The sequence below is a fragment of the Trematomus bernacchii genome, unplaced genomic scaffold (genome assembly GCF_902827165.1).
Source record: "Trematomus bernacchii unplaced genomic scaffold, fTreBer1.1, whole genome shotgun sequence".
Classification (NCBI taxonomy): domain Eukaryota; kingdom Metazoa; phylum Chordata; class Actinopteri; order Perciformes; family Nototheniidae; genus Trematomus; species Trematomus bernacchii.
In genome coordinates this window covers 4,525,522-4,544,203 of record NW_022987708.1, presented here as the reverse complement: position 1 = coordinate 4,544,203, position 18,682 = coordinate 4,525,522, and the positions used below count along the sequence as shown (strand labels likewise).

At 40.7% G+C, this 18,682-nt stretch overlaps 1 protein-coding gene across 2 annotated transcripts in view; it reads right to left on the bottom strand.

The window, feature by feature from the left end:
• The window catches only part of tgfbr3 (transforming growth factor, beta receptor III), a 69,710-nt gene that overhangs the window by 32,062 nt on the left and 18,966 nt on the right, over nucleotides 1-18,682 (bottom strand). For both annotated transcript variants that reach the window (XM_034140720.1, XM_034140722.1), the window contains exons 3-4: nucleotides 15,213-15,400; nucleotides 1,707-1,844 (exon numbers count right to left, since the gene is read on the bottom strand). In XM_034140720.1, the coding sequence (XP_033996611.1) occupies nucleotides 1,707-1,844; nucleotides 15,213-15,400 (326 nt within the window). The remainder of the gene's footprint in view (nucleotides 1-1,706; nucleotides 1,845-15,212; nucleotides 15,401-18,682) is intronic.

Below are 18,682 nucleotides of genomic sequence, written 5' to 3'. Positions count from 1 at the left end.
GTGTTAACATACAATTGAAAATGATTACTTCTGGGAAGCCAAAAATGCAGGAAAGCCTTCGGAGCATATAAAGGCAAAGAAAGAAAAAAAGTTTTCCTCGCAATATAGTATGGTTAAGCCAAGGCTGAGGCTTCTGGGTCTCATTTTGCTGTGATTTTCTCATGTGATACACAGGCTTTAAACATGGGCACTGAAGGATTCCATTTTTACATTTTTTATTAAGTTTCCCAGCGAGTCCCCCTGGTACCTTCACTAAAAAAAGTCTGGCTCTCCAGGGGACGGAGCACCAACTACACTGAGATATCCCTCCACCAAAACATCTTCTCTTCCTCCCACATACAGTATGTACTCTGGGGCGAGACAGTAACTTTTAAAAGGTCATGGACAGTCAAACACCATTTCACTATTTATGCAATAGCTACTGTACATACAGTATGCAGGGTTTCTCTTGCTTGGTCTATCTCTGTTTGTTTTACTTTTGGTACAGAGTCCTATTCTTATTTTTGTTTTCAACTGTTGGTAGTAGTGTGGGGGGGGATTTTAGCTAACTATGTGATATTGCGTAAAATAGCCTTGAAATCCTCCTCAACGCGGCTCTCTTGGATCCTTTCATCTGCAACCAACATATTGTTCGGTCTGGTTTGTTTTGTTGCCATTTTCTTTCTTTTTTCTAGGACAAATGAATGAAAAAACTTGCAGTTACTATAACCGGTAGCCTGGTTATTTAAAAATGGCAGTCTGGTACAGGATGTCCAGTTTCATGCGATAGACGCTTCTCTCTAAAGATGCAGTTGTCTGCATTCTTTAAGCTTCACTTTTGACCTTTATCTCAAAAAGTGTCAGATACTATTTGGAAACTTTTGCTTATGGAAAACCTAAATACAGCTAGTTGAGTTGAGTAGAGCCGTGTCATAACATGCAGAGGAAATGTGTCAATATTCTTGGGTCATAACGATGATTGAGTGTCCTGTTGATGTTGCACATCTGGATGGGTTTTAGCCTCCCCAGTGTATTATTAACAAAGAAATTAGCAATAGAATTCCAGATTTCAGCAAATTACACAGGGTGAGCGATCAGCTCCTTACTCAGCAAATGTTAGTGGTTTAGTGTTTGCTACCACACATTCCCCGTTGTTAGGGGTTTTTGTGGGATACGGATACGCCCTGTCTGATTTGGACAGCTGCCAAGCTATCAACAGGACTGTTAACAGGAGGGAGGGAGGGAGGCGTGGGGGACATGGCCCTGTGGTTATTGAGTGTGAAAATAGTTGACAAAGCACATCACAACTTTTCAGATAAATATATTTTCAAAACCAGGATGTGAGTAAGGCAGGAGTTTAGCAGTATAAAAACTAATTTCACAATAACCTACTTGATAATTTGATAAGACACAAAGAATATAAATATTAGCCAAACTTGCACTCATCTTAAACCCCAGTGTTCTGAGAAGAGTGCAGAGCTGTAGCTAAATACGTTTGCACTAAATGTGTACACAGAGATTGATGCCTCGCCACAAGGACTGCACCTGCATGCCTCAAAGACTCCTTTTGGCGTGTGGAAGGGCCTTCTCTGCAAATGTACATCACTTAAATGATTTTCCTCAAAGAGGAAGGCTACTGAAATGGGAGTACGGTTTAGCCTGTGAGGAAATGAAAACACAGTTTTTAGGAAGTAGGATTTAAAGGCTTTTAGTGATGCTGGACTCACATGAAAGGTACGTTTAACGCCCAGGGCCAGGTTCTCTGTCTTGATCTTCCATATCAGCGGATGGGGGGAATTGAGCACGAAGACCAGTGGCTTCTGGTGGCGCTGCAGAGACTGGATGGGCTTCAGATGCAGCTCAACCTGGACAGGCAAAATAAAGGGATAAGAGTCAAATAAAGAAACAACACACTGGTGAACAGGTATCATATACTGAGGAAGAGCTGGGCATTAGCAGGGAACATTTAAAATGCATCACTTGATCCTATTTCACACAGCAACACTATGCAAAGCTTTGGTTTTCTCATGTTCACTGAGATGTAACCAGAATGATGAGGCAACACAGTTACTATCCTGGTGTAATCACACTGCTGTAATGTTGTAGATTGTTCTTCTTTATCAGGCTTCGTGGTTGTTTATGTACTCAGTTTGCTGATAAACTCGACAAGACGCCGTGCTGTGTTCTCCCTAAAAGGCACTTGCTGAGCTCTGATATGTAGCCTCAGCGGGATCTGAACCTTCACACAGAGGATTCTTTGTTAACAGAGGGGAAAGAAAGTGGCGGGTCTCTGTTACCTCTGCAGCATGCAACTATGCCTTTGATTCTCAGATGCTATTAAAATAGATTTTCACAGTCTGGTAGTGAGATAGGGAAAACCAACTTGAGGTTTTGTTGCCTAGACCGGGGTTGTTTTTTTGTTTCCAATGTTGGATTGGACAATTTGGTAATAATTAATTCAGGTGGGTCCTGGCCTGAGCATGCACTAAACTCAAAATCATCTCAAGGCAAGGATCTGTCTTTGTATTGCCCATTTAGACACTTCTAAAAGTAATACTGAATTGTTGCATTATGCCAGAGTTGTTATTAATCCTCTATTGATCTCGCTAGCTTTGATAAGAAGTGATACTCGAGAGGGTTATGTTGGTCTGTCTTACTGTACTCTCTTCTTTAAACTTCCTTCACTCTATATTCCCAGACTAATCATATTAGCCCCATCCTGCTTGTCAGCAATAAAAGCCTTTAAATCACTAATTCAACCCACAAGGGTTCATCTAATAGGATAAAACGACCCCTACAGTAATATAATCAGTCACAGCTAAATCGCTTTTCTCAACAAATACAGCATTTGGCCTTCAATTGAAGCTAAAAATGGAACCGACGATGTGTAATTACGAAGACGATGATTTGTGTTGACAGTTTCACATTAGTGGTCTCTGAACCATGAAAAACCTTACAAAACATTCATACGGATCATTTGTTTAAATGTGGTCGTGCCGTATCAAGATTAAGATCTACATTGTTAATGCAAACCATTAACATTTCTCAGCTTCAAACTTCTCTGGTACAATGCAGTTCTGCTAACCTTGTACATTCTATTCCAGTCACTTCAAAACAAGTATTTATGAGCAAAAAATACACTGTGCTCTTGGACTGAATTTTACGAGGGTAAACTATTTAATGTCACGTTATGTAATGTTCTGAAACGGAAATGTAGTCTAATTGTTCATTTTGCTTTATCACAAATGAAAAATATCCTAGCAAGCGTTGGAAGTGATACAATTATTTGGCAACTTTACATTCTGAAGTTGATCAAAGACATTTCTGAGTGTTGCCAATGCATTATTACCTAGTGACTTATCTTTCTGTTCTTTGCATGCCTACAGTATTTACACCACAGACAGTGGAGAAAGAAACCCCACTCTGTATCATTATGATACTTAAAAGGTTTAAAAAGATCAACTGAAGACTGACTGAAGACTGATCACTGAACTGGCTCTTTAAGTACATCAAAATGAACTGATTTCCTAACGAGCTAGCTCATTAGTGTAAATGACTGACAGCTGGTACTGTAGATAATCCTCCAGTTTACTTTTACAAGCACATCATATCATCCTTTTTAAGCTTTGAGCCCTAACATTTCCTGCTTTCAGGATGAGGTTTTGTTTGTGAAGCCACAGTTGGCTCTAGCAGCTACAGTGCATAGTAGGGCTGCCCCAAATTAGTCGACAAATCGTTAGTCGGCGAAAAAAGCCTTAGTCAGCTCTTTTTTCATTAGTCTATTAGTCGAAGGACACAAAAAAGAAAAAGAAAACTCCATCTGTGCACTGCATCAGCTTGAAAACCCGTCTAGTATCATTTGAGGTCATCGGATATATTTGTTTAGGCAGATACGTTTGTGATTATTCTTTAAACAAACCCATCTTGAATCTACCTATCTTATTGTCACAGCAGGGTTGCCAAGCAACATGCAGCAACCCCCCTGAGGCACTGGCTGGGCAAAGAGACAATATGTATATCCCAGAAAACACCAATAATCCAGAGATGTGATTATATATAACATTTTTGACACTTTTGGACAGAACCAGGTTATCTTGATTTAGTCTTTATGCTAAATTAAGCAAATCGGTTGCTGGTGAATAAATCATCTCAATCTCTAACATAACGTAAATAAGCATACTTTCTAAAACAATCCAGAAAAATACATATCTACTATTTCAGGACAACTGAGCAAACTCCATTTGCTGCTGAAGATCATGTGATATGATCAAAAGATCCAGAACAGCTTCTAATAAAATAGTAAGTTAACTGCTGTTTCCAAGGCCTATAATGAACTGTGCACCTCAACAAGCCTGCAGTATCTCATTCAGTTCCACACCATAAATACAGCCCTGTCGAGTATAATCACCATTCAAATTTCCATATCAGTCAGAAAAATTGCAATTTTCTTGTCAGTAGGAAAGATATGAAAAATATTGCTCTGTATCTTTGTCTAACAAGATGCTAGACTCCTGTCTTCCATAAAGGATATCTATTTCATCCAGTAAATTGTGATTTTCTTCTGGCTGATGCTCTGCGTTCAAAGCCTTGTCACTGTGATGCTGCATGAAGCCATTTAACAAGAGACACCGGCAGCAGAGACAGAGTGAACATGAAGCATCAAAGCCTAATTACCATCCTCCACAGATGTAAGCCCTGGAGGACAGCAACACAAACGACTGTTTAGTGATGTGGTCCATGAAAGTGCTGCACAAATCATTCAAAAGTCCCTTCGAGAGAAGAAAATGGAACAAATGACTGAACAGTTATCTATGAGGCAAACTGTATGGTGATCCAAACAAACAGATCAGAGACTCTTTTTTTCTTTTCCATTTTCTTTTGCATATTTGCTTCCCCTGAAGTCCAGACTCTGGAAAAAGCGTGTGCATCGCTCCCCTGAGAATATCAACAACCAAGATATAATCATACCTGTCTTGGCTTTGAGAGATGGAAGAGAGAAGCAGAAGGAGAATGAGAGTTGTAAAAAAGAGGAATTTTAAACCCAGACAGAATCACTTCCAGAAGACGTGAGTCACCTGAAAACACACGCATACACAGAGCTCAGAGGAGAGGAAGGGCCAAGAGGCAATGATGGTGAAAATAGGAGAAAGCTGTGATAATTATCTGCAGTTTTTCTCGGTTCAGCAAGTAAACAGAGATAAGTTCTGACCAGAGCCGGGTTGCACAATGTGAGCGATGATCAGGACTCCACAGCCAGAGCTGGAAGAAGTACTCAGATCTTGTACTTAAGTCAAAGTAGAAATACCAAAATGTAGGAATACTCTGTTACAAGTAAAAGTCCTGTATTCAAAATGTTACTCAAGTAAAAGTAGAAAATATTGGCATTAAAATATACTAAAAGTACCAAAAGTAAAAGTACTCATTCTGCAGATTGGTCCATTTCAGAATAATATATATGATATGTTTTATAATGATTGATGTGTTTATCAAGCTGGTAAAGGTTGAACTAGTTTAAATGATGTATTGCTGGGCAGCATGTGAATGAACTCCAGGTGAAACATTTATAACTAATGCTGTTGATATATTGTGATTTTAAGGGTGTCTATTACCATCTGGCCGGGGACAACAACTGGAAATTAGCCATGTCGGCTAAAGCTGCTCCATTTACTGTTTTTGTGACAGTTCATCGATGGGGACTGTCCACGACACTATAAATAAATAAACTAAACTAAACTAAAGTATTATATAAGTGTTGATCATATTGTTTATCATTAATCTTTATCTGCAAAGTAACTGAAGGTACTTCATACATTTTGTGGAGTAAAAGTACATGATTAACCTCTGAATTGTAGTGGAGTATAAGTACAAAGTAGCATTAGAGAACCCAGAGGTGGGAAGTACATTTACTCATATTTTGAGATAGCTGTAGTGTACTTGATTATTTCCATGTTATGCTATTGTGTACTTCTACTAGGTAAATTGTGTACTTAACCCCACTACATGTATGTTATACCTTTAGTTACTTTACAGTTTTGGATGAATGATGTGAAATCTAATCAAGTGTTAAATCAGACTTTAGTTCCACCTGGAGTAAATCCACAAGCTCCCCTGCAGTATACAAAGTCATTCAAACTAGCTGCTCCTTTACCAGCTTTGAGAACACTTTCATGATCAATCATTATAAAACATATCATATATATTATTCTGAAATGGACCAATCTGCACAATGACTACTTTTACTTTTGGTACTTTGAGTATATTTCGATGCCAATACTTTTGTACTTTTACTTGAGTAACAAAGCAGGACTTTTACTGTAACAGAGCATTCCTACACTCTGGTACTTCTACTTTTACTCAAGTACTATGTCTAAGTACTCCCACCTCTGAAATACCTCAAAATTGTACTTAAGCACAGTACTTGAGTAAATGTACCTAGTTACTTTACACTACTGGCGACAGCAGCTGGTGTGCATCTCTGCCCACAGAGCTTTTAGTTTTTCATAAGAGTGGTGTGCATAGCAACAGAGCCTGTCACACAGCCAGGGTGTGGAGGGAAGAGGAGCAGAACACCAGGCAGAGTGCCTCTAATGGTGTTGGCGAGGATCAGGTGGCGCTGAGTGTTCCCTCTTGATGCTTCCTTCATGGGACCCTGCAGGGAGGGTCTTCCGGGAACAAGAGGCCACGCCTGATTGATTATCAGGAGGCTGGCACAGGGATTTGGGGCTCCAGTGTCCATTACAGTTATGGGGCGCATTTGCCAGCAGCCACGGATGGAGGTTTGTCTAGACCTATCACGTTACTGAAATCTCACTCCACGCAAGGGACGACAGCTGTAGCAGGATATGCAAGGCCTGTCACAGAGCATACCATTAGTGGTGGTAGAATGTGTAAACAATGGGAATGTTAAAAAAGAAACAAAACAGCTACAACTTTCAAGCCCTAAATCAGCGTCAACAACAAACGCACCATCAAGAATGAATCATGCTTATTGTACTTATTGTACAGCGAAGCCACATGGTTGGATTTAGAACGTTCTGATGTCTTTGACACAGTAATGATCTGTTTGTCCTGTCTCCAGCATGTGGTTGCAATTTCATGACCTTTCTAGTCAAGTAAATCACACTGAGATTCAAGTGTGCTTCATAAACACTGTGCATCAACATTGTAATGTGATACTTTCAAAGACAAATTCTGCGGCCAACAGTGTAACCCTGCAGTCAGAGTGCAGTATCAGTGCGGCTCTTTGCAGTTTCCTTTATTGACAGAGCTGATGATCCCTGTTGATTCGGAGAAAACCCATAACATCCTTTAATTAGCCAAAAAGTCGGACTAATCTAGGAACACACTCTCCCTCCCAGGAAATAATAATCAAAGAAAGTCCAAAGTATTCCATGACATGAAACAGAGGGGACAATATCTGAATAACAATGAATGGCTTGTATTCTTTTTAAAGGAGAAAGTATGGTTTTAAATAGAGAAAAGATCCAAGATTATAACAAAAATCTACTCTAGATAAACGTCGGCATGCTATACTGGAACATTGCATAAGTTGAAAACAAAGCGGGTTGGCTTAAAGAAGTCATGACTCCAAAAGGAGAAAGCCTGGGACCAATCATACTGTGTTATCTGATGTGTGTGTGTGTGTGTGTGTGCGTGTGTCTTGTCTGTCTGGATCTTGGTTCTTTCTGGATCACTGAGGGTGTACAGAGCGAAGGGGATCCGGACCAAAAGCTGTTGACCGCTCTTATCAGCGCCACCCACATGAGCGCGATGGGGATGCTACCTGGAGCCTTTTCCCCTGTACTGTGATGCTAATCAGTCTGCACTCAGTTCAATGCCAAACTGCAAGGCAAAACAGCCTAGAAAAGACGTCAAAGTTAGACAGGACCTCTGGATAGCAATCTGTGAGTGATATGGCAGAAAGGCAGGACGCGCTGAAGAAAACAACACCAAGCGGGGTCAGGAGGACAGCCCAAGATCACACTCTGATAAGATTGAAGTCGGACGGAACTGAAAATCAATTTTTGCAAAACAAAAATAAAGGAGTTTAATGTATACTTGGTAATAGTGCCCACTACATCATGTTATTCAGGGATGGATTTTTGGTTGGTTTGATGGCACAATCATTTAATTGGTAATATCTTTGTTTTGCGATGCACAAATATTGGTTTATAATACCACTTTGATTTTAAAGGACACAACTTCATTCATTAGCTAATGGGCTATTGTTGTTAGCTCTTGCTACTGTAAGTACCCTTTGTGATTTGAGCGCTTCCTCTTATTTCTTTGGATACTTGTATGTGTTTGGATGTTCTACCTTTATCAACTCCACCAATCTAAGGAGGTTATAAGGATTACCAAAAGACTATTGGCAAGAGTTTTATGGCATTTTAAGGGGAGTGTGTAGCATGGGCAAGGAAGAACCCATTCAAATGTGGAAGGTATCTGAATCACAGGGCAAACACACACTATTTTTCACTTTCTTTAACATTGCGAGATGGGGGGCATGGATTCGACGGAGGTCTGTGCTCTGCAGTGTTTTATTTACTCAATGTATTTACATGTGGAGAAATCCTAGGAGAAAAAAGTTCTACTGAGCAAAAACTGCATGCCATTTGAAAACAGTGTGAGGCCATACAAAAGCACGTTTTGAAGAGAAAAAAGCTGCCTTTGTGTGTGCAGTTTGTCTTGTGTGTGAGCTCTTATCTGACACTAGGCTCTCGCCAGCGGTTTGTGCCCGGTGAGCTCCTTCAGCTTGTCTCTCATACAGTCAAAGATATCTGCGAATTCCAGCTGATAAAACAATCATCTGCTCTGCCTCACCCTGATTCAGAGCCAGTGGCTGTGTTTGATGTTTGCTTTTGGTAAACTGATTAGAGAAAGATGGCGGATTTGAGATATGGTCGGCCCCTTATGTTTATTCTCTACCCTATCACCGACTGCATCCCCAGACAGGTCTCTTGTTTTGAGTTTTTCGCTCTGCACTTTGCAGCAACTGGGGAACTTAGGTGTCTGCCAAAGTGCCAGGCTCTGCATCAGCGCACATGTGGTGGTGGTTTGTTCGCAGGGTGCAAAAGGCCACTTTAGCATGTGGCTGAGGGAACATATGGAAAAATGTTCAAACTTGATACCTACACCGTTGAACCGAAGCTGGGGGAACAGAAAAGAACCTCTGGATGAGGTCATTGTTTTGGTAGAGCTTAAGTGGCAAAACACCAACACCTCCAGGTCAATAGTCAGTAGTCACAGGACGAAAATATATTTTGCCTCAAAAGGGGTTTAAAGCTCGGATGAAATTCGAGCAGTAAGTCTCGTCTACAGCAAAGCCCACTCTGACTGTTACTCCGCTTCGAAGAATAGATCTGTTTTTATCTAACACAATTTTGTGAAAATGATTCTACCAGTTTTTGAGGAAATCACTACCCCGACACAAAAAGCCCCAACCTGGCACTACAGGCTTTGCTATGACTTCTAGCACAGAACAGTAACTTTACTAGTCCCATTCCAGGACACTGGCTCTCAGCCTGGCCTGTCTTTTATTTAGAGGTCCACAAGGGTATAAGAGAGAAAAATGGGCTTCTGTTACTATGATCAAGATCACTAGAGCTGAGGAAATCAGACAAATGTTAAAAAATATTGTCCAGGCGTGCCAATGACAGCACTGGTCATTTTATATAACGCAGTCTGCGTGATCTGCCTGTAGGGAGGGGCGTAACGAAGTAGTGTAATATATTACTTTTTTTTATAAAGTAATCTGTAATATGTAATATATTACTTTTTTTTAGTAACGACCCCATCTCTGATGGTGATACTAGAGAAAAGGTCTTGACCAAAGTGGAGGACAAACTGACCAAGTGACCAAACAATAGAAGAACAGACCTAGATTGCCGTCTTTAGAGTTGCTAGTATGGCTAAACTGTGCACAAGTCAAAACGTAGCTGCCTTTACAAGATGTATTATGAGTTATTACTATATGAATACGACTGATTTGAATTGATTAGGCCAATAGAGTCTTCTTTAAAACTGTAGTGTCCCATTCATTTACTATAGTACAAGCTCTAAATCTAGATGAAGACCAATAGAATGCTAGTTTTAGGGAGAAGATATCAAGAGTCAAGGAATCTGTAATTTCTTACTTAATCAGGGTGCTGCATGAAATTGATTGTTCAAAACGTTAACATTATTTGTTTTTGAACTGCCATTGGCAATAGGAACATAATCTCCAGCTCACTGGAAGAAATTATAATCAGTAACAGGGCAATTACATTTTTTTAATTGATTATATAGTAATCGATTTAAGTCATTCACTTTCTGTAAGGGATGCTTGCGAAAGTAGGGTGAACCAATTTCCAAATGTAACATCTTGTGTTTAGGTTACAAGTTATTTTAAATCAGTATCACCTGTATTACATGTGGTTCTTAAGATCACACTTATTAGGAATGCATCAAGAACAGGCAAACAAAATTGGACATATTTGTGACTTTAGTTTAAATGGCTCTACTGCTTCACTCTCTCATCAGCAGAATTGAGCACATGGCTTGTACATCACTCGAATACTATCAAAATATTATGGTGGGTATTTCTAGCTTAAGGGTTCTTAAATGAATGATTAGCATATTTTCTCCTTCTGTTGTGTTATTCTACGCTGAGTTCTAGCCCGAAGCATATCCCAGACGAAGCACTGTGCACAGTCACAACTGAGGTGTTCTGTTGCACTTAATAACTCTGCGTTGGTGTGTGGATTGGCCAGGAGCCAAAGTGTGTATTCTGAGTCAGGTCCAGCTGTGCAATTCTTTCAGTGGATAACAGTTCATAGCCCTCAGTTAATACCCGTACTGAATGGGTTCACTGGTGCAGGCAGGAAACAATTCATTGCTCTCACGTCTTCACTGAAACTATGGACAAACTGCAAGCCATGACTTTCACACACGGATGTGGAAGAGATGTGAAGCAGGCCTCACACATCGTTGCTGCAGGAAATTTGTGTGCCAGGGTGTGTGTAGGAGACAGACCATGTGGTCCCCTATGTCCGATACACACCATGTGAAACGAAGATTTATTCCCCGACCTGGTCAAGGCTTGGCTTTGCAGATACTTAGTGAGGAGTCAGTGGGGCACATCATGTTCTCCAGCAGCCCCTGAACCCAGACAGCCAAGAGTCCAGCACAGCCAAAACCCAGCCAGAGGCACCTTTTGTCCTGCGGGCCTCGAACACATCCAAATACAGTCTGTTCTGTGGCCCAGACACCACTTCCTCCTCCATCAGCAGAGGTGAGGAGTAGCGCTCAGAGAAAAACGACATGCTCACAGACTGACCAGCACCCCTGTGCTGACTTTGAAAATAAGCAAAGTATACGCATGAGAAAAGCAAACAGGGAAAAAGACCCCTTACTAAGAGTGAAATCAATTTGGACGCTTCCAAATCAGATCACTAGATCAGCCTTAAATTAAAGAAAAAAATGTATTTCTGTGATTTATACAAAGAAGATCAGGGAGCTTGATATATAAAACTCATTCTCATTGGAATGACGTTTTACGATTAGTGGTCATGCAGTTTAATGGTTTGCTTTTAGGAAATAATTCCAAGGAACGTTCCCATGAACGACATCACTTCCAACTTTACTCTATTTTGCTTCAGCAAGTTGCCCAAATGTAGCCAAGTTGAACATTTGACGATCCCTTCAGTTCAGTTTGTCATTCCCTTTTCCCCCTGTTTCATCACCTCCTCCTGTCACCAGAGATCACAGATGAGGGGCAGATTGTGTCAATGGGACCACAGCGTGACGCACTGTGTGCCCTCCAACTCAGTCTTGTTGAAGGCTAAGCCCTTAGGAAGGCTTCTTGTGCCCAAACAGGCCAATCTGTGCCCAAGACCCAGGTGGAAATGCAATCAAGGACCAGAGTGGGAGAGGGTATTGATCCTATCTTATCACAAGCTCATGGAAAAAGCTTCTGCTGGGCAACGTAATCTCAATCAGAGCTGAAGTGACCTTCTGCAGCCAAGGCTGTAGGCAGGGGAACGGACAGCTGGAAATCTGCCTCCTCCGCTAAAGTCCTCACTTGACCATTAAGCTGATGGGTTACCAACAGCTGGATAAGTTGACATGAAGAGATGCTTTTCACAGACCTTCAAACTGAATTTTACTGGACTATCTATTACATTTAGGCTCCGAGTAGTCATTTACAGAGCTCATTACGCTATACCTCTCTTAATAAATAAAACTAATTATGTAAAAGAAATGTTCAACTAGATTTTATTCAGTTAAGAGGCATAAGACAAAAATGAAATTGTGTTGGCAGTGTCCGAATTTCTTTAATTGTACTTATCTGTCTGCTTTTAATTTTAATAAATGATCTCTGTAGAAGACTTGAGAAATACCTTGTCAGTTGCAGCAGGGTCTCTTGAGAGCAAGTGGAAATAAGATTTAGACGGTCAGCCTCAAGGGACAGCTTCAACAGCAGCATAAATATGGTTGAGATTGTTTGACTTTCCGAAGTTTCATTGTTGGCACAAGTTAAAAAACTTGAGAAAGAAAATCCTTGTAAATAATAGCAAAAGTCTTTACTGTATACTCTGCCTTGCACTTATCTGTCCTATAAACGGCCACTTGGTCGAAAATAAATACCAATTCAGTTTGTTTTCATTAAAAATCTATCTGTGTTGAATCATAATCTACCTTGACACAAGTGGAGATGAAACTCAACACAACCATCTTACTTGGCAGGAGTCTGCATGTAGTAAAGTCAGAGGGGCAGAAAAACATGCTGCGTTGCCATACCTACAAGGGCTGAAAAACAGTGAAAAACACTGAGACATTTTTCTTTCTGCAATAAAAATAGCATGGCCCAAATTAAAAGGAAAAGTATCCTGTTAATAGTTACTTATAAAAGTTAGACTTCTGAGTGTATGTTTGTTGCAAATGTGTTAAGAAGTATTTTTTTCACTTGTGCGTGAAACAATTCAGTTGCATGCAAAATCTGAGTATCATACTTTCATTTAATAAATAATGATTGTATCCTCTGGACTACACTGCTTGTCTGTAAAGTAATAAACAGGTTTAAAAAATGTATCAAGCTGGGCAATTTTTTGTAATGCATCTTATGCTTGTTGTTGCATTGTCAATGCTCCCGCCCAGCTCTACATATTTCAAGATTTTTATAAAAAACATCCGTCAAATTTCGACATTACATTGTGTGGAGTAAACATGACAGATCACAACAAAAGACAAATGCTTCTCATTGTTATGAAAACAGAACTCTATCATTTGAGTTCATGTGGTAAAGCTTCAGAACAAACACTCAGAGTACATTCTGTATGTACGTGCTGATGCAGCATACTCACACACACATACCGGTGTTCTGTGTATTTGGCCTTGGCAACGTCTTAAGCCTACATCAGCAGCAATGGCAAGTCTATACATGCTGCGTTTCACACTGCTGTGACTGAGGGGGAGGGGAACGTGGGACAGTTCAAACTCCAGATACAGCGTTTAGGAGGCCGTGGGCCTATGATTCACCTTCAACTGTGAGGAGTCCTGCTATGAGACATCACCTGGAGACAGGGAGTGGTTTTTAAAACCGACACCGTTTGGAACTCTATCAGAAGAAGTGCTGCCAGTTTAAATCAGTGCACTAAAGAGATTAGCTCAAAAGTGGTTGGAAAATATCTCTGTACAGACATTTAAGTGACTGACTAATTATTGTGTTACTCTTTAGAAAGTCAAGGGTTAGATTAGGTTAGCCAATCTCAACATCAGAATCAGGCTAATTACCATATAGGTAGTCTTTTTTGTTTGTCAAACTCAACATGTTGACCATTAACCATTAGACAGCTGTCTTATGGCGCATTTCCACTACACGGTCGGCCTCGGCCACACTCGGTACGGCTTGGCCGCGTTGGGCCTTAACAGGGCCGACTCACTTCATGCTGCGCTTCCATTACAGTTTAGGAACTGGGGTAGTTACTATAGTAACGCAGTGTAGGCGGAGCCGTGACGTCATCTTCAATGAGAAATCCAGAAACACAACACAGCCGTTAGCTGTGAGCACTCAGAGCTCACAGCTCCTTATATATGTTCAGAAACTCGACAAAAGTTAAACAAGTACACACCACAGACTGCCTGTGTCATGGTGAATACAGTCGCTGCCTTATTTATGTCTGTATAGGCCGTTGTTGTGAGTGTGGACGGTCGGGGCATATACTGCGTTAGCTTAGCCAATCTCCATCTAGAAAAACACGAATTTTAAAAGGTTTTTCGCCTGCCGTCTGTCTGCAGACTTGACAAAGCATTAATTCATGGTTTTTACTAACCGGTATCAGTATGTTGTTACTTCGGCATCATTTTGAAACGTGCATTACAATTAAATCACGGTCAAATATGTCCATCTTGTTGTAGTTCTAGCCCTCTTGCCAGCGCTCCTCTCTCTAGTTTAGCATACTCAGCCCGACTCAGCCCTGTTTGTTGGCCCCGATAGAACCACAATTTTCTAGGGCCAGAAAAGAGGGGAAAAAGTGGCCCCGCGCCGTGCCGCGCCGGAACGAGGCCTAGTGGAAGCACAACCAAAAAAGGGGACGGCACGACACGGCACGCTTAAAGCGAGCTACGCGCTGCAATGGAAATGCGCCATTAATGAAACAGAGATTATAAATAGTTTGAGGCTATCAAAGCTTATTTGCTTTGTTGCACCATTCACTTTTTTAACCCTGATCTGTCTGAGTTTAAACTGTTTCAAAAACAAAATGATTTTCCCACCTAACAAGCGTGTTAGCCATACCGCACCAAAAAGAGACTTTTACCAACTAGCTGTAATCCGCCTTTAACAAGCTTCCAGTGGATTTGTGTGGATGAACTTCACTGTGCCACTCTAGTGGGAACATGTTTTTACCAAGAAGCTTTCTTGAAAAACAAAAGGGAAAAGGACTGGCAGCCATTGTCAGAGTCACTGGTTAAAAATAGAGCCAACAAGGGCGGTGGAAATATGCAGCAGATCTTGCACTCTTTATCCGGCTGAACAATACTACCCAGAAGATAAGACAGCGTGGAATAGTGTCAATGTTGAGAAACAAAACACAACTGCCTATACTGAAGGTATATATGGGTGAAGAGAATTGTTAAATGCCTCACTATTAACAATTTGTGATTCAAGTCTAATCTTGACTGTTTGTATTGAAGAGACAATGATGTTGGCAGACAATATAGCTACATTCGAACTTCTCCTAAGAATGACTCACTTCCGCTGGGTTGCTGTCTGGTCCCTGTGGAACATGTCCTCTCAGGTTGATGATGTGGACCTCCTGGGGCAGGCTGGTGGTGCCTCTGCTTGCACAGCCTGACAGGGCGGTGTAGCTCTTCAGTGTGGCCTGCACTGGGTGTCCCGTCCCCACCGGCAGCAACTCACACGGGCTGCGAAACACTGGCCCTGCAGCCAACACAAGAATACTGTATGAATGAAATGCTATAGTATGTGAAGGGATTTCAATTGCATGTCTCACATGGTGTTGACGTATTTATGTAAATCATGCATGAAATCTTAGTGTACAGACTAATGTCATGGTCATAATGACTTTACTTAAGAAAAGAGTTGTTTGTTTTATTTCCAACAACTTGAAAATACATCACATTTCTGATAAATGAACCATTCAAAACATCATCCCTATTGATGCATTATTGTAGTCTCATTGGAATACATAACATTGAATTCTCATTTAAGCATTTCTCAGGCTGACCACCTGTAAGCTGAGGAACTTGAAAGACAGATAATCAACACACTTCAAGATTCCAATTATAATTCCCATAATTCACCTTCAACTGCTTCATTGGCAGGTTCAGTGGAAGCAGATTCGCTACCGATGATGATATGATGGGCTCTTTCCAAGTGAATGAAAACTCAACAGTTCTGACTTTCAGCTGATTATACACTAGTGAAAATCCCGCTAAATCCTGTGTAAAAAGACTCCTGTATAACCTCAAAGTACAATTGTTTTTAAAACTTCTACAATTGGAAAAGAAACATATTATATTAGAAACCTTGACCTCTAATTTTTACAATTGTTTCGGTTATTGTATCTGATTCAGTCATATCAAACTGTTCAGTTATGAGTTATTTTTATTAGCGATGTCATTCCATTAAAAGCCAAAAGGCATTATCTCACTTGTAATCTCTATTGGTGTTCTGATTCCAGTCATGACAGCAGCCACGACTACAAACATCCGTCACTGATCCCAGTCAAGCACTCGGCAGGTACGGACGCTGAAGCTCAGTCCCTGTCAGTGTTTTGTCTGCTGCACAGTGAGCTGTAATGAGCAGTTCAGTGATCTGTGAACGAACGGGCTACTTGACTTAAACAAAGATTCACTGACGTTTACAGGATCGCACCTAGCTTTCACATTTGCTCTTGCATGATATTGAGACTTCCTTTTTTAACCACAATCTGTAAGGGGGTTAACAAGCTTTACCACAGCCTGAGATGTTCCTACAAGGTCAACTTCCTTTTACATGTGTGGCCCCCCCAAACACATTCAGGGTGTATCTTGCACATCTACAAGCATACACACACACTCAGTCAGTCAGTGAGGGTGGCACAAAAACACAGCGCTGAGGTTTGTGTGAGGCAGCTCTTTTCCATTAGAGTCATGTATATGGGAATGTCCGCGGCCAGGTTTTTTCATGGGGTCAGACTTTGCGTTTTACCCCAAGGCCTAGTGCCAGCCAAGGCCTGCTCACATTTCCAACACATTACGCTAAACATGCAACCTTTGCCAATAGCAATCAGATGGAACATTTGGAAATCATTAAAGTCTCAGTGAAAGACAGTTAGATAACAATGTTAAATTCTCCCCTGACTGACTCCAAAAAGACCGTGCCTCAACAGTGGGGTACACTAAGGGGGGAAACTTTTTTGTTGTTGCTCAGAACACATAGCTATTGTTTTCTCTTTCGTGCTATCCAATAAGCCTATGTTACATCAGCATAAAGCCATAGATTATGTATGGCATAGCTCCCCCTCCGTGTTGAGAGAAAAAATACAGAGGCTTTATTGTTACCTTATTTGTCTCCTGAGACAAATCCCAAGCCCTTGACAGATGTTTCAACCTGGCCTTTGTGCTGTCTCTAGCAGCTTGTGAATCCTCAAAGCGCAGATAGATCATCTTAGAAACTCTTATTGGGAGCATACATATATTAAAAACATGGCAAGGTCTTTCCGTAGTGATAAAAGGACAAGGCCTAATGGCAAAAACCTGCGGTGCATCAATTTCTCAACCCCCGCTTAACTCCCCCCTCCCTCTTCCTCCCAAAGGACCGAAGCCTAACCATGTCATCAAGTCTCACTCCCACAAACACGTATGAGGGCACACCAACTCACTTTTTCCCCTCACACACGGAGAATAACAAACAACTGCCAGACAAACAAAGAAAGAAAAATGTAGTTCTTTCTGGGAGACTGCCAAAAGATTACACATTGGGCAATGATCAGACTTTTTAAATTGAAAAAGATAAGGCATGTGGGAGTTAAAGGTAGGTAGGTAAGAATGGAGAAACCAGCTCGAGTGCGCTAGAATTTGAAAGTACGCAGCCGGAAAAAATTAGAGCCCCTCCTCCAACACACACGAACGTGCACAGGACCAATGAGGGCACGAGATAAGTTTGTGCACAGATGGAAGGCTGACAGGCAGGTAGGCCATCCAATCATTTTAGCCGACCCGGCTAAAATGATTGGTCGTGCTTTTTACAGCGCCACGGCTTCCACAGATGACATTTTTTAATGTATTTATTGTCAAAGCATTTCATGTATTCATTGCTATCGGGATGTTAAGAGCATTCCATGGAATATAACAACAAGTGTCTCTGAAGTGAATGACCTACCCCACCTTTAATGTACCACATGGACAGAAAGAAAACATTCAATGTTTTATGGTGTTGTTTTACTTAGCCTTAGAGAGGTAACATAAATAGTATATATGTTGAATACTTTGCTCAAGAGGAAGAAATCTCAAGAAATACCGCCTAGGTTTTTATTGTATCTTTTATGTATTCATTGTCCCAAAAAAATATATATATATATAATAAAATCCTGACAATTTGATGACCTCCCTGACCATGACTAAAAACTGTGTACTGTGTACTCTGTTGCTAATGAGAGCTGTGAGACTGACTCAATAATGTTAAGTTGCAGCCAATTAAACTGAGCAACACCTTTCACAATACATAAGTCATGTAGTCATGGTCATAAGTCCATGGTTAATAACAAATAAAAAAGGGATTTAAGCATCTTAAACTAATGCTTAACTGGTTAAATCCTCAGCCAGTAGGGTTAGGGGCTTCAGACTTTTATTTTTTTTATATTGATATAATGTTGTCAAATACTCATTTGCAATCAATTATTACTTTCAACTGAGCCTTTTACGTTGACTCAAGATCTAAGACACTCGCACACAACTTTCACAGCATATGACTAAATTATGAGCGATAAAGACATACAGATGTTTCACTATGATAAATCTAGAAATACGTTTAAGGTATTTGCAGACGTTACTTTCCCACATGTACACGCCCACTTAGTCAGACTGAAAAGTGCTAAACAACAACCTGCAACATGGCTGCAGTTATAGTATGGGAAACTGCAAAAACAGGATTTAAAAACTATTATATTTTCAAATAACAAAGGTAGTTAGCAGTAAGTAGCATTCAATTCAACAAATT